Source organism: Mustela nivalis (assembly GCF_964662115.1).
Source record: "Mustela nivalis genome assembly, chromosome: 12".
Lineage (NCBI taxonomy): Eukaryota > Metazoa > Chordata > Mammalia > Carnivora > Mustelidae > Mustela > Mustela nivalis.
In genome coordinates, this window is record NC_139031.1 from 66,412,576 (window position 1) to 66,426,223 (window position 13,648).

Here is a 13,648-nt window from a genome sequence, read left to right on the forward strand (position 1 = left end):
GTGGAGAGATTGGAGGACATAGCATATTGGGGTAGGGAATCAAGAGTTCTGCTCTGGACACATTTTAAGGAAACTACTAGACATTCTAGTGAGGGTATAAACCAGGCATTAGTCAGTGAGCACAAAGTGAGCGCTCACCCACCAACCAGTCATTAATGTTTAACAAACAACCATTCTTTGCAAGGCTCCATTCCATTCTTTGAGGTCATCACGGGAAATAAGTAAGACAAACCCCCCAAACTCAAGGAGCTTCCATCCACGGGACAGCAATAGACCACAAATGTATAAGGAAATTAACAAAATGATTTCAAAAGCAATGAGTAATGAAAGAAATGGGATAACGTCAAAAGGTTGCTGGAGATGGGGTGTGCTACTTTGGCTAAAAAGATCAAGGATGATTTATTAGAGCCACAGTAGTAGGCTTGAGGTAGATGGGTATATTTTGGAAACACCAGCATAACAATCATATCTAACTGTATCTAATCGTGTCCGCCGGAGTTGACAGAATTACATCAAGAGAGAATGTATAGAGAAAATATTTTAGAACAAGTCCTAGGGTTTCATAATTTAGAGGTCAGTGACATGAGGACACTGCAAATATGAGGAAGGTAAGGAAAAAATTGGAAGAGGATGGGATCACAGAATCCAAAACAGGTAAGTAGTTGAAAAGGGAATTGTGATCTGTGGTCAATGTGGTTACAAGTTGAATATGGTTACAGCGGAGAAGTAACCACCAGATTTGATAACATGGATATTATGGGTGGTTTAGTAAGAGTAAGTTCTACAGTTGAGTCAAAGGAACACAAGCTGTACTAGAATAGGTTAAGGAGAGAATGGAGATATTCTCTAAAGTTAGTTGCTGAATCAAGGGATCATTTTCTGACACTCATAAACAATGAGTAAGGAATTTGGGCAGGTCTCAGTAGGTTGATTCTTCTGCTCCGCATGGTGTCAGCTAGGGTGACTCAATGGTATTCAGTTGGTGGTTGGACTTGTCTGGTGTCTGGTCTTCTGCCTTGGAGGGGATGGTTAGAGGTCTGGTCACTTTCCCTCTCCATGTGTTCAGAACCTTTCCTTGAGCATTCCAATAGGGTGATCAGATTTATTATACATAAGTTCAAGGTTTAAGGGCAAGTGTTCCAAGTGACAGGGGGTGGAAGCTGTTGGCCTCTAAGGCTGTGCCTGCAAACTTGAATAGCACCACTAAATTTTATGAATTAAGGCATTCACAGGGTCAGCACCCACTTGAGGGCAAGGTCCTGTGCCCACTCCTCAATAGAAGTATCAAAGAATTTGTGGCCATCATTCATCTGTTATAAGAGGTGATAAAATGAAAGCAGCGACATTGGCAGATCTTTCAGAGGTTTTTAAAAAATAAAGAGCAGAGGAAGACGGAAGAGTTAGAATGTGGAGTCAAAGAGCATTTTCCTCAGAACTATGACCCTACAGCATGTTGGTATCTGATTGCATTATTCCAGAAAAGAGGACTAGATGGGTGTTGCAGGAGAGAAAGTTGCAATGGGGGCCAAAATCCTTGAAAAGGGAAGAAAGGGGGTGGATGGCCTTTAGTGAAGCAGGAAACACTTCTTTCATGGTAACAGGAGAGAAGGGAGACATAGGTATACAGAGGCACCTCCTGTCCGGCTTTGCTCAGGTGTCCCCTTAACAGTGAAACTTCTGATTCCCGTTCTTTAAATGGCACCTCAGTCCTCCTCCTTACATTTCTTCTGTGGTTTATTCTTTTCCATAGAATATGTGCATATCCTTAATGCATGCCTGCATCACCCACAGCGGTAGTGATGTGTTTTACTGTTCTCTAGCACACACAGCCGGTAGTCAATAAGTGCCTGTGAGTGCCCAGAATGAATGAACGTCACAGTGATGTCCTTTCTGAGCTGCGAGCTCAGGAGCGTTGCTTGGAGATGGAGATGCTTGAAATCCAGGTGTTTGAAGGTGACACACAGTGGCAGCCCGTGAAAATGAACTTAGACCTTAGGGGTTCTAATCACAGCACTTTCTTCCTTTCGTGCCTTTCTGCCTGAGTCACGGCGATCACATTACTGAACCCCTCTGAGCCATAGGGATTAGAACCTTGTTGGCACAAAGTCAACGTTCATCAAAGCCCGGCTCTCTTTTCCCACAGCTCTTCATTTCCACCAACAGGCATGCTCTCCGCCTCTTGCCAGGTCTGGGCAGCTGCTCTCCATCTCCTCTCTTTAAAGTCTCCCAGGAGAGCACGCAGCTCCTGGTCTCTGGCGCTGATCCCAAGCCAGTGCCCTCGGTGCTGCAGGACAAGAGGGGAGGGGCGGGGAGGCTGAGCATGAGCGGCCCCATTTGGGCTCAGGCGGCACACAGGCCAGTCTCCCGCCGTCTGGGTTATCAGCCCAGTCCTCTGTTCCCGTCCGAGCCATGGCGAAGCTGATGCTGCTCACCCTCCTGGGACTGGGACTGGCACTCTTCAGAGATCACCGGGCTTCTTATCAGTAAGTTGGGTTGTGGTGAGCTGCAGCCCAGGTCCTTACCACCCCACCAACCCCAGGACCGCCCCTGATATTGGGGTGTAGTCTTTTAACTGAAAGTCCACCCAGGTAAGTTTTAGACACACAGCCTGCAGGTTGAAAACATGTCCTTGTTCACCATCTGATAGATGGAGGAAGGAGACACATCACGCGGGTGTGATGGCCAAGTCAATGGCATACACAGATGGATTTTTCATGAAGATCCCTGCTTGGCTATAGAATCCCTTCTTATTCTCGCTTCAAGATAGATCACCAGACCAGGAATCTCCCCTGAAAATTGTGTCAGTTACGGAATGAGCTGCCCGGTCATGGCCGTAAATCTTTCCCAGACTGGGGATTCTCAATTTGAGGCCACAGGGAGACAAAAATGCATGGGGAGTAGAGCAGGAGAGCAAACACACCCTGGGAGGTCCTACCACTAACTCTTAGGTACTCCAGTTGGGTAGGGGCAGGGCAGGGGGAGCAAAGAACCCTGGCACTGGCATTTGATGTCCTGGATTCTCCTCTGCCCCTTCCATTATGGGATCTTGGGCAAATCACTTTCCTTTTCGAACACTTTCTGCTTCAACAAGCCTGAACCAATAAGACACATTCATCCTGCCTGGGACACAGTAACTATTCAATGAACGTTAGTGCTCTGATTTCCTTAAAGTACTTATAAACCCTTAGGTACTGTAGAAGGGGGGAGGGCGTTGGTTTTTAAGAATATTTCAGTAGTTTCACTGTAACTTCGCAGGGGTTCAAAGTCTAGAGAACATTCTAATTCCTAAGGTTTTAGTCAATATCTTGTTATTTACTTTGAAGTAAAACATTACTAAAAACCAAATTGAACATTTTAACCTTTTAAAAACTTTTATGACCTTTTTTAACCTTTTAAAAACTTTTACTTTCTTTCAGAATAATTTTTTTTACAAACTATTAGTTTTTTCTCTTCTAATTGTTGATTATTTTTATAATCACAAACTATTAGAGAAAAGTAACAGTGATTTGGGTTTCAAATCATGTAAAAATTACAGTTTGAGGATTTTCATTAAACATAGTTCTATTTGATGCTACAGGAAAAACTCTATATATTATTATATCTATTTTATTTAATACATATATATTATACATATTAATACATATATACATATAGGCATATGTATATATATCTTCCTCCAGCATATGTGTGGGTCGTGGTATTATCCTGGGATGAAAATATATGAGATATAAAGATCTAACACCCCTTCTGGGCTTTATCCTTTCAATTCTGCCTCTGTACCTGGGTTTATTCTGTTCCCACTTTTCCAAAAATTCCACACCAAGATGTCTTCTGAAGGATTAACGATCTACCCAGAAGGAGTGAGGGTCTGTCTTTTTGATTTACCTTCCTTAATTTACTCTGAGAATGGAAACTGTAGGCATTTTGCTTATGTTTTTATGTAAAAGCATAGCTTTACTACTCCAACCCTGAAAAGTTTCTCTCTCAACATGTTGTCTTAGCTTATGTGTTTGAACCTTAGTATTTCCCCACATTTGTTCCTTAGAATATGAGCCACAAGACTTGCTCCACAAAAACAAAACCAAAAACAAAACAACAAAAACCAAAAACAAAAAACAAAAAGCACATCCCTTGGACATATCAATTTGGGAAATGTTGTCTATTGTAGCCTTTTCCTGGAGATTGGCAATGCACTCTGGCATAATGAAAGCTTTTGAAAAATCCTTCAGCTACAAAAAACATTCTGGTTTTAGAATGGAAGGGGGATCTAGAAGAACCCGGGGAATGGGAGCAATGCAGGGCCAAGAGGATGATGGTTATGGAGATGGAGGACAGAATAAACCCAGATAGGAGAAGGAAGGGAAATTGCACCCACTATTTGAAAGGCCGTAACCTTCAGTCCTCAGAGGAGCTGTGGACCAGATGCACGAGCACTGGCTGGGAGCTCGATCTCGCGGCACAATCCTGACCCTCACCCCGCACTACTGAATCTGAATCAGCACTATTTAACGAGCTCCCCGGAGGGATTTGTATGCACTTCTTTAAAGAACACTCAAATCCCACATCGCCCACATTTGAGCCAGATCAAGAGATCCTGGAGGATCTGTAAATTACCTCTGTTACCATTCAGAGGAAAGGCCCTTGACTCCCAGAGAAGATCATGAATCTGCCCAAGGAAGAGATCATGTTCTGAGACCTGCATGCAGACCCCCACCGTGGAGACAACCTTTGTTCTTCAGAGATCCAGTAGACAGGAGGGGGGCAGGTTCACGTGAGATTCTACCGGTCTGGGGCTGGAGAGAACTCGTGGAAGGATTTAAAAGGTGTCTTGGAGGGGTTCCCTGATGCCTTTGAGGTGGTAAGAGCCCCTAGGAAGGAACTGAGAGACATCCCCTGGATCAGTAGTCTCCCCTGGCCAGCTCTGTAGTCGGCTGTTGTGACCTGGCAGGGCGTGGTCAACCAAGGAATGCCTTGGACTAGCCTCTAAGCAGCACACTGGGGGTGCGGAATGTTGCAGCCCCTCATCTCTAGGGCAACTCCTCCATTCCTAAGTTGCTGCTCGTAACATGTGAGACCACTGTTCCCCTTCATTAGAAGGAGCCTACAAAGCTAGTGTTAGCATTTCTGTCACGCCACACCCACTCCACATTCCGCACCGTGGTGGGAAGAGGGCACTTGTGGATTCCAGCAGACCTGGGCTGAATGCCACTTCTGCAACTTCCAAGTCACTTTACCAGGCTGAGCCTGTCTCTCCACCTAAAACTTATGGGATGATAGTACAGATCGTAGTAGGATAAATATAAAATCTGGCTCATGAAAGAGACTCTGTAAATGTTAGCTTTATTTTTGGCCTCTGCTATTGCAAAAATCCCCCTGTGAATGATCCCCCTAATGAGTGATATTTGGATATATATTAGGATAATACCTTATGTGACCCTAGGCTAAGGACGAATGAATAACTCTTCAGCCTTCCCTATCAATACAACTGACACCGCTTTCTCCATCTGATGCACCAGCCTCATGATTCCACAAAACAGTTTGGCAGATATCTACAGGTGACCTTCTCTCTGCCGGTGCTGGGTCCTTGCTGGGTCACAGGGATGAATAGAATGCAGTATTCACTCACAGATTTCAGAATTTACTATGAACCTCAAGACCAAAAACCAGTAACTGCAAAACAGTACGGTCAGAGACTCGATAGATGTGTATGAGGAGGTTCATGAAGATAAAAGAGTTATTAGTCCTATCACAGAAGACCAGGAAGAGCTACAGAAAGGCATGAGAAGGAGTCTTTCCCCTGGGGTTAGGAGGTATGGGCTTTCTAGGCGGAGGGAGAAGCAGGAACCAGGGAAAGGAGGTATGAAAGTGATGTATAGAAAAGGGCCTCATATTACAACACCTCATTTCAAATCCCAGCTCTATCCTTTGAAATGAGCAACAACAAGCAAACTACGTAGCTTTTCCGTGCCTCAGTTTTCTTACCTACCAATCAGGGCAAGTAGTAATCGTTGCCTCAAACAGGACGAGAACATTCATCAGGAAAGTTTGTATGAGAGCCCTTAGCATAGCGCTTGGCACCCAGTAGATCCCAGTAAGGAATATTGGAGGAATGAGGAGTGTAGAGTGGCAGAAAGTAGACGGAGGAGGCTGAATATGGCCCCAAGGAAAGTTCCACAGTGGATTTCCTCATGCGAAAGATCCTCTCAACTAAACTAAAGATCCTCACTTTCTTCTGTGAGAAGCAAGCAGGTATTCATGAAAAATAATTCCCAGCAGGGACTGTGCGATTTCTGGCCAGACTTCAGAGGCCTGTGAATCAGAACACATTGCAGACATTGAATTTTATCCCTTCAATATGGAGCATTTGGATTTAATCAAGCCCTTGATCAAGCCAATTATCAGGAAATAATTGGGATTAAGATAGAAAAATATGAGCTGGATTATACTAACGTGGGCGGAATTATTTTCTGATGCTCCCCCTGGTTTTAAGCAGCGTTCTCCGTGCATTTGGAGCAGAGGACCCAACGTGAGCTCTACCTTCACGCTTGGGTTCCAATCCCAACTCAGTCACTTCATAAGCTCGTGGATTTGCAAAGCCCCTTAAACTTAGTCATCCATAAAATCGGGGAAATAATACCTCAGGGAGGGGTTTGAAGGTTAAATAAGAGTGATACAGTACCTGGGCTACAGTAGTGATGATTATTCTGTTAAGACATGACTTGTTTTGGGGCCACAGATTTGAACTCGAAGCAACTGAGTGCTGATTCCATGCCTCCTTAGCTATCCTAGGCTCCCGTTGACTGTGATTATTCTACCTTTTCCTGGTCAGAGATTGTCTTCCATGAGAGAGAAGTCTGAATCGGGATCGGGGCTGGTGGGCTCTGCTTCTCACTGTCTTCTGTGATCCCATCAGACTTGATGGGTTTCATGACCAGGCTATGGGACAGTACTTCCCCTGTGCCTTTGGCTCCAAGAAAAGCTAATTTGCCTATCCTTGGCATTTCTCACAAGTCTTGGCCCAGTCAGTGATTTCACATTATTGAATCTTTCCAATGGGACCTGCAACTTTAACATCTTTTGTGCTGTCCTTTGACTCCCTTGGGGGCACTTTACAGGTATTCACTGAAGTTTCCCTAGACCAATGTTTTTCAAAATGGTGGTTCACAAATCAAATTTAGTAGATTGTGGCCAGCATTTTTAAATGAATGAAATAGAATTGAATAGAAAAGTTAAGAATGTATTATATGTATTAGGATGAGTAGTCTTTTGTGAACCTGTTTTAGGGCGTGTGTGTTTGTGTGTGTGTGTGTGTGTGTGCATATTGACCATTCAAAATGTTTTTCCTAATGAAAAATCCTTCATCGTTTTCCCTTTTATTTCTTTATTGTGAACTTTTGTAATTATAATATCAGATTCCTATTTCTTTAAATACTTGGTAGCTTCTCGGGTCACGGGGACAGATTCCAACTTTCCCTTGAAGTCTCCTTTGTAAATTCAAGTTCATCAGTCAGGGAACCACCCTCTGTTCACAGGCTAGGCCTTCCTCAGCTAATGGTTCATGTCTGGAGCTCTAGCACCTGGCCTTGAGGCTCTCCACTCTGGTTGTGCTTCAGGATAAACTCTGGTTTATCCTGTTAACAATGATGAACAAAGCTGATGGCTAGACCCTTCTCCCAGCCCCTTGGGTCAGACCCTCTCCAAAGGTGGAATTGTTGGCCAGTTCCATGGCCATAGGAACATGTTGCATTTTTTTCTGGATAAAAGGTGGGGCACCCTAAATTCCTATCATTTTATACCATCTCAAGAATTTTATCCAGAGTGTCCCCTAGCCCAACCTCTTCCTATGTGAGACTAAATTATTAGTAAGGCAAGTGAAGACTTTCTCAGCCTATCTTCAGCCAAATAAGATTTCTGGGCATTCTTGGATAATCGTTGCTACTCACTAAGACCGTACTGTATCATTAGTTCTCAAAAAAAACCGAACAAACAAACAAACAAACAAACAAAAAACAATTGTTGATTGCTTAAATCTCTTGGCCATGCTGATATTGTGGACAAGTTCTTTTAAATGCCTCAGCCGCAGCCTGGCTCTGCTCAGGGAACCAGGGGATGCATCTTTCCCACATCTGTCCTTTTTGCCTTTGTCCTTCGCTCTGATGTTCTCTGGGATGTTTATGCACTCAGATTTAATAAGTTGCGTGTGTGTGTGTGTGTGTGTGTGTGTGTGTGAAATGTCTTTTAATATGCTGGTCTTGGGTATGATTTTCTGAAGTTATAAATCCTTTAAGCACACCTGTGTTTTTCAAGGGACACACCCCAAAGCAGATGCCCAGTCCGGCTTTGGAGACAGATTGGGCAGATGGGTAGGAGGCCCATCTGTCAGCAGCCCTAAAACATCAATGGAGTAAATTGGAACCATGTTGCTGTTTAACCCAAATTTCCACATAGGACTCCTTACGCAGCTGATGAAATAGTCCCTATTCCTGCCAAAGTGCTCAGAGCTCTGGAGAGGACACGATGTGTTTCCTCTGTGGATCAGTTCACCTTGGCTAAATAAATACTGAATGTACCCATGAAGCCCCATAGGTCTTCCTCTGGCCTCGTCTGGTAGAATCACTCAGACTCCAGGGACAGCTCACCCTGGGCTTGAAACTCGGGCAAAGTGCAAATTACTAAGGAGAACTTTATTGGCAGCTAACTTTTGCAACTTAGTTGTAATTTCTGAATAGTTTTATTCTTTTTTTTTTCTCCCCCAGAACACGACTTAATGCCTTCCGAGAAATAACACGGGTTGAACTTCCTAACTGTAATTTAGTTAAAGGAATAGGTAAGTATGAAAGGGAAAGAAGTATCTCATTGAAACTTGCAGTATTATCTTGCTACTGATTTGATTAATACACCTGTTTAATTTTGTTCAAAAAAAAAAAAGAACCACAAACCAGTAGAGAGTGATTAAGCTAGTAGTTAATTATAAATACCAATGTACTCAACTTTTGACTTCACCAACATATGGCCAAAGTATTGAAGATTTTTCATAGTTTGCTTTTGTTTGGTCAGTTTAGCAAAAACAGTAGTGGGAACAGTGTTCGATTTTACGGTAATATAACCTGATGACATCCCAGGGGAGGGACAGGGGATGGAGAAAAAGCAGTGAGTAAAGGGACAAATTTTAAAAAGCTCTTACACACCTTGGCAGTTACCACAAGGCTTTCCCTCATCCATCTCTTTTTTAAATATTGGGGAGGAATATTTTTTCCCAGAAGTTCTCAGCAGATTTCCCCTCAGATCTCATTAGTCAGAGATGGACAACAGGCTGGTGCCCTAGCTGCAAAGGAAGCTGGGAAAGTAATTATTGGGCTTCCGTTGTGGAAGGCAAGCCCTGTCAGCAAAGATAAAAGGCTAGGGGAATAGCAGCTGGTAGGCATCCAACAGGGGTGTCACAGAGCTCAAGTCCCCATCTGGTTTCCACCAACCACCTTTGTTATTTGAGGACAACTTGTTTCAGATCCACACTTTTGTTATGTTTTGTTTTGCTATGTTTAGAATTATTTATCTCTGTTGACTAAGGTTGGAAAGGCTAGACCATATGACTTACTCAGTCACATCAATAAGGTTAGCCAGCTATCTTACAGTGCAATCTTTCTCTAGAAAATAAATGATATTGATATTAGATATCACTTGATATTTGAAAAACAAACATCTCCACTAAGAGTATCAATATAAAATCAAAAATCTCCTTTGTCTCTAGGTTGATTGAGATTTTAAAAATGTACATGTAAAGTATAATTAACTTGGTGGTACTTTACTGATGGCTATAATTAATAGTAGATGTGTATCTTGCATATGAAATGTATCCCCATTTTACCTGAAGCATTTGGAATCTGCCTATGCTTCCAATAGGGTTCTCAAAGAATTTATTGGATTTGGAATTAGGTATTAATAGGTATTGGTAGTTTACACTGTGTCTTTAACAAAACAGCAAGCTGTTTTCAAATTATTGTCCCTTTTATAAATTTTGTGAATTTCCATGAACTTTATGTAAGACATTTCAGACTCTGAGGAAAAAGTTCTAGTCCATGAATTTAAAAAATACATATTAAAAGTAAATTTTAATTATACATAATTATATCAACATCTTCTAATTTTTATGGAATCATATTAGTCAATTTGAATAAGTAAATGTAAGAGTTAATTATTCTGGGGGCGCCTGGGTAGCTCAGTGGGTTAAGGCCTCTGCCTTGGGCTCAGGTCATGATCTCAGGGTCCTGGGATCGAGCCCTGCATCCGGCTCTCTGCTCAGTAGGGAGCCTGCTTCCCTTCCTCTCTCTGCCTGCCTCTCTGCCTACTTGTGATCTCTGTCTGTCAAATAAATAAAAAAAAATCTTAAAAAAAAAAAAGAGTTAACTATTTTGAATCTATTAGATAAGAACTAAATATGTAGCCCCATTTTCCAGTTAAGAGCGATAAAGAAAACGATCACAGCGCTCTGTAATCGTCTGTAACAATCTGTATTCAGTATTCTCTTCTCTGGCAGAAACTGGCTCTGAAGACTTGGAGATACTTCCTAATGGGCTGGCTTTCATTAGTTCTGTAAGTGTTTTTCTTCTTTTACAGTGCTCTACACCATTTTCTAGATCCAACAGCTCAAGTCTTGTTTAAGCTTGCTATTTACCAACACTCACCTTCAAATAAAATAAGCAGCCATATGGCTCAAAAAGCAAAGTGTATATATGTCCTACATTGGTGTTAAAATTATTGCCGTATGCCTTCTATGCATATTTGTACTCCTATGTGTACACTGAACTTGAATATTACTTCATCTTCCATTGTGGCAAATTGTGAGTCCAATGAATTCAAGAATGGCTTTCCATCAATGGTCTATCACTTGAAGGATTTAAGTGGCAGAGTCAAATATTTACTGAATTAGGTGTATTTTTATATATATATACCCCTTCACATGTCATTTTAATTTTACTTTTTTCTTTTACACTTTTCAAAATGATCCCTTTAATCTAAAATTGTTGATAGGCCATCCCACAATTTCCACACTTTGAAGAGTAAAGCCACCATGTTTATTGAACCTCTTCTGCATACAGACCACTGTGGTAGTGACATAGCTCAAAACAAAAGAAGTCAACTCCTTTCTCTGCCTGTTGTAATTTATTTAGTCCAGTTTTCTCCTATGAAGTTGGAGGACAAGTCATCCTCTCCGGCAGTGTCTTGCAATCCCCCCTTTTAAAAGCAACAGAATAACATATTCTAAGCAAAATCTATATGGGACACCAACATCAAAACAAAACAAAACAAAACAACCCAGCTTTGTTGTTCTAATTGAAGGCTAAGAAAGAAGTTATTTCTGGATTCACTAGACATCCCCTAAAACTCTGTCCCTGAGATGCTTCCAAGGAACCTGCCAGGAGACGTTCTAAAAGCCCATGTTCTGTCAGTATTCCTTGCCTGTATGACTGAAGCCCATTAGCAATTTCCCGTTTGGTCTATTTCTCCATTTTTTACCTTACTCATGATTTTGGAGCTGTGGTATGGGACACACATGGTTTTGCTGTCATGGAAAGTGTCCAAGCCAGTGTGTTGTGTGGGGTGGCCTGGTGCAGCCTCTGAATTCCAGAAGCCCTCATGGGCCTATTGCACAAGCCAACAAGAGGCTTCCCGTGTGGCCCTGTGACTCGAAGCAGACAGTAGGAACCCAGGTACCGTCTACCACCTCGATCAGCTTTTGGAGTAGGTGTAATGTGCCTTTTTTTTTTTTTCTTCATGTTTTATAAGGGATTAAAATATCCTGGAATAAAGAGCTTTGCACCTGATCAACCTGGCAAAATTCTTCTAATGGACCTGAATGAAGAAGATCCAACAGTGTTAGAACTGAGGGTCATTGGAAGTAACTTTGATCAGTCTTCATTTAACCCTCATGGGATTAGCACATTCACAGATGAAGGTAACACTATTTAATGTTCATGAAAAAACTAAAATTTAAAAAATGTTAAAGAGTGAATATTTCCTCTCATTCAACTACAGTATAATCATGATTAATGTTTCTCTTCTGTTAAACATATCCCCTATGTTAATGAAATATAATATTTTAACCACTCTGATGCTTGAGAACACTTAAATACTTAAGATTTGTAATGCATTTACTTTTTAAAATACTGGCATTCACATTATCCCTATAATGACGATAGCAATAATATTTCGCCCTGATCACTAGAGGTTTTCCATTTTAAACAATTTTCCAGATCCAGAAATTTACAGGGATGGATTTTTCTAATGGAAGTCATCAGCAACCCAGAGATCCACTGACAGAAAGTCACTGTGGTCAGTTTTCTCTCAGCTCTCTCACCTTCCAGGCCTTTCTGCCCACTGGTACCTTTGTTTTGTCTTCAAACTACTTCTCCACATTTCAAAGCGATCAACATATCGCCCCCATCCCTCATGCTGTCTTTCCATTTCCTCCTTCCTATATGCAGCCGTTTCCTGGGTCTCGATGTGAGTCCTGAACCCCCACTGTACACAGAAAACCCTGCAGGATCTGACATCAACTGCATTTATTTTCTTTTTACCTTTTGACCCCTTATTTCTCCTGTCCTTCTCTCCCTACCTCTGGCAACCACCAATCCATGAACTTTGCATTGCGCTTTTTAGGTTTTAATTCTACATATAAAAGAGATCACATGCTTTAGTTTAGCATGGTGCCCTTAAGGTCCATCCATGTTGTCACAAATGGCAGAATTTTTTGTTCCTTTTTTATGGGTGAATAATATTTGTGTGTGTGTGTGTGTGTGTTCATCATTGATGGACACTGACATTGTTTCCATGTCGTGACTACTATAAATAATGCTGCCGTGGACATGGGGGAGCATATATGTTTTCAAGGTAGTGTTTTGGGTTTTTTTAGATCAATACCCAGAATGGAATTCTTGGGTTGTATGGTAGTTATCTCTTTAAATTCTTCAAGAAAACTCCACAGTGTTTTCCAGAGTGGTTACACCAGTTTGCATTCCCAAGAAGAGTGCACAAGGGTTCCTTTTCCAACACATCCTCACCAACACTTGTTATTTTGGTCTTTTTGATAATAGCCATTCTAACAAGAGTGAGATGGTATCTCGTTATTGTTTTGATTTGTATTCCCTGGATGATTAATGATGTTGAGCATCTTTTCTTGTTGCTATTGACTATCCCTGTCTTCTTTGGAAAAATATCTTATTCAGATTCTCTGCCTATTTTATTTTATTTTTTTAAGATTTATTTATTGGGGTACCTGGGTAGCTCATTTGGTTAAGCAGCTGTCTTCATCTCAGGTCATGATCCCAGGGTCCTGGGGTGGAGCTCTGCATGGTGGGGGGGGGGGGTCCCTGCTCAGTGGGGAGCCTGCTTCTCCTTCTTCCTCTGCCCCTCCCCCTGCTTGTGCTCTCTCTCTCTCTCTCTCTCTCTCTTTCCCTCTCTCTCAAAGAAATAAATAAAATCTTTTAAAAATGTACTTATTTATTTCTTTGAGAGAGAGATTAAACATGAGTGGGGGTAGGGGCAGAGGGAGGGAGAGAAAAATCCTCAATCAGACTCCTTGCTGAGCATGGAGCTCAACACAGGGCTCTAGTCTAGGACCCCGAGGTCGTGACCTGAGCCGAAATCAAAA

General features: G+C 41.9%; 1 protein-coding gene across 2 annotated transcripts in view; it reads left to right on the forward strand.

The window, feature by feature from the left end:
• The first annotated feature begins 2,129 nt into the window (after positions 1-2,129).
• PON1 (paraoxonase 1) overlaps positions 2,130-13,648 on the forward strand; it is a 32,060-nt gene continuing 20,541 nt past the window's right edge. The window contains exons 1-4 of one of the 2 annotated variants that reach the window (XM_082693638.1): positions 2,130-2,483; positions 8,757-8,827; positions 10,535-10,590; positions 11,785-11,953. In XM_082693638.1, coding sequence (XP_082549764.1) covers positions 2,410-2,483; positions 8,757-8,827; positions 10,535-10,590; positions 11,785-11,953 — 370 coding nt within the window. In that variant the 5' untranslated portion in view covers positions 2,130-2,409. Of the gene's footprint in view, positions 2,484-8,756; positions 8,828-10,516; positions 10,591-11,784; positions 11,954-13,648 lie in introns of both variants that reach the window. The other variant, XM_082693637.1, reaches the window with a different exon arrangement.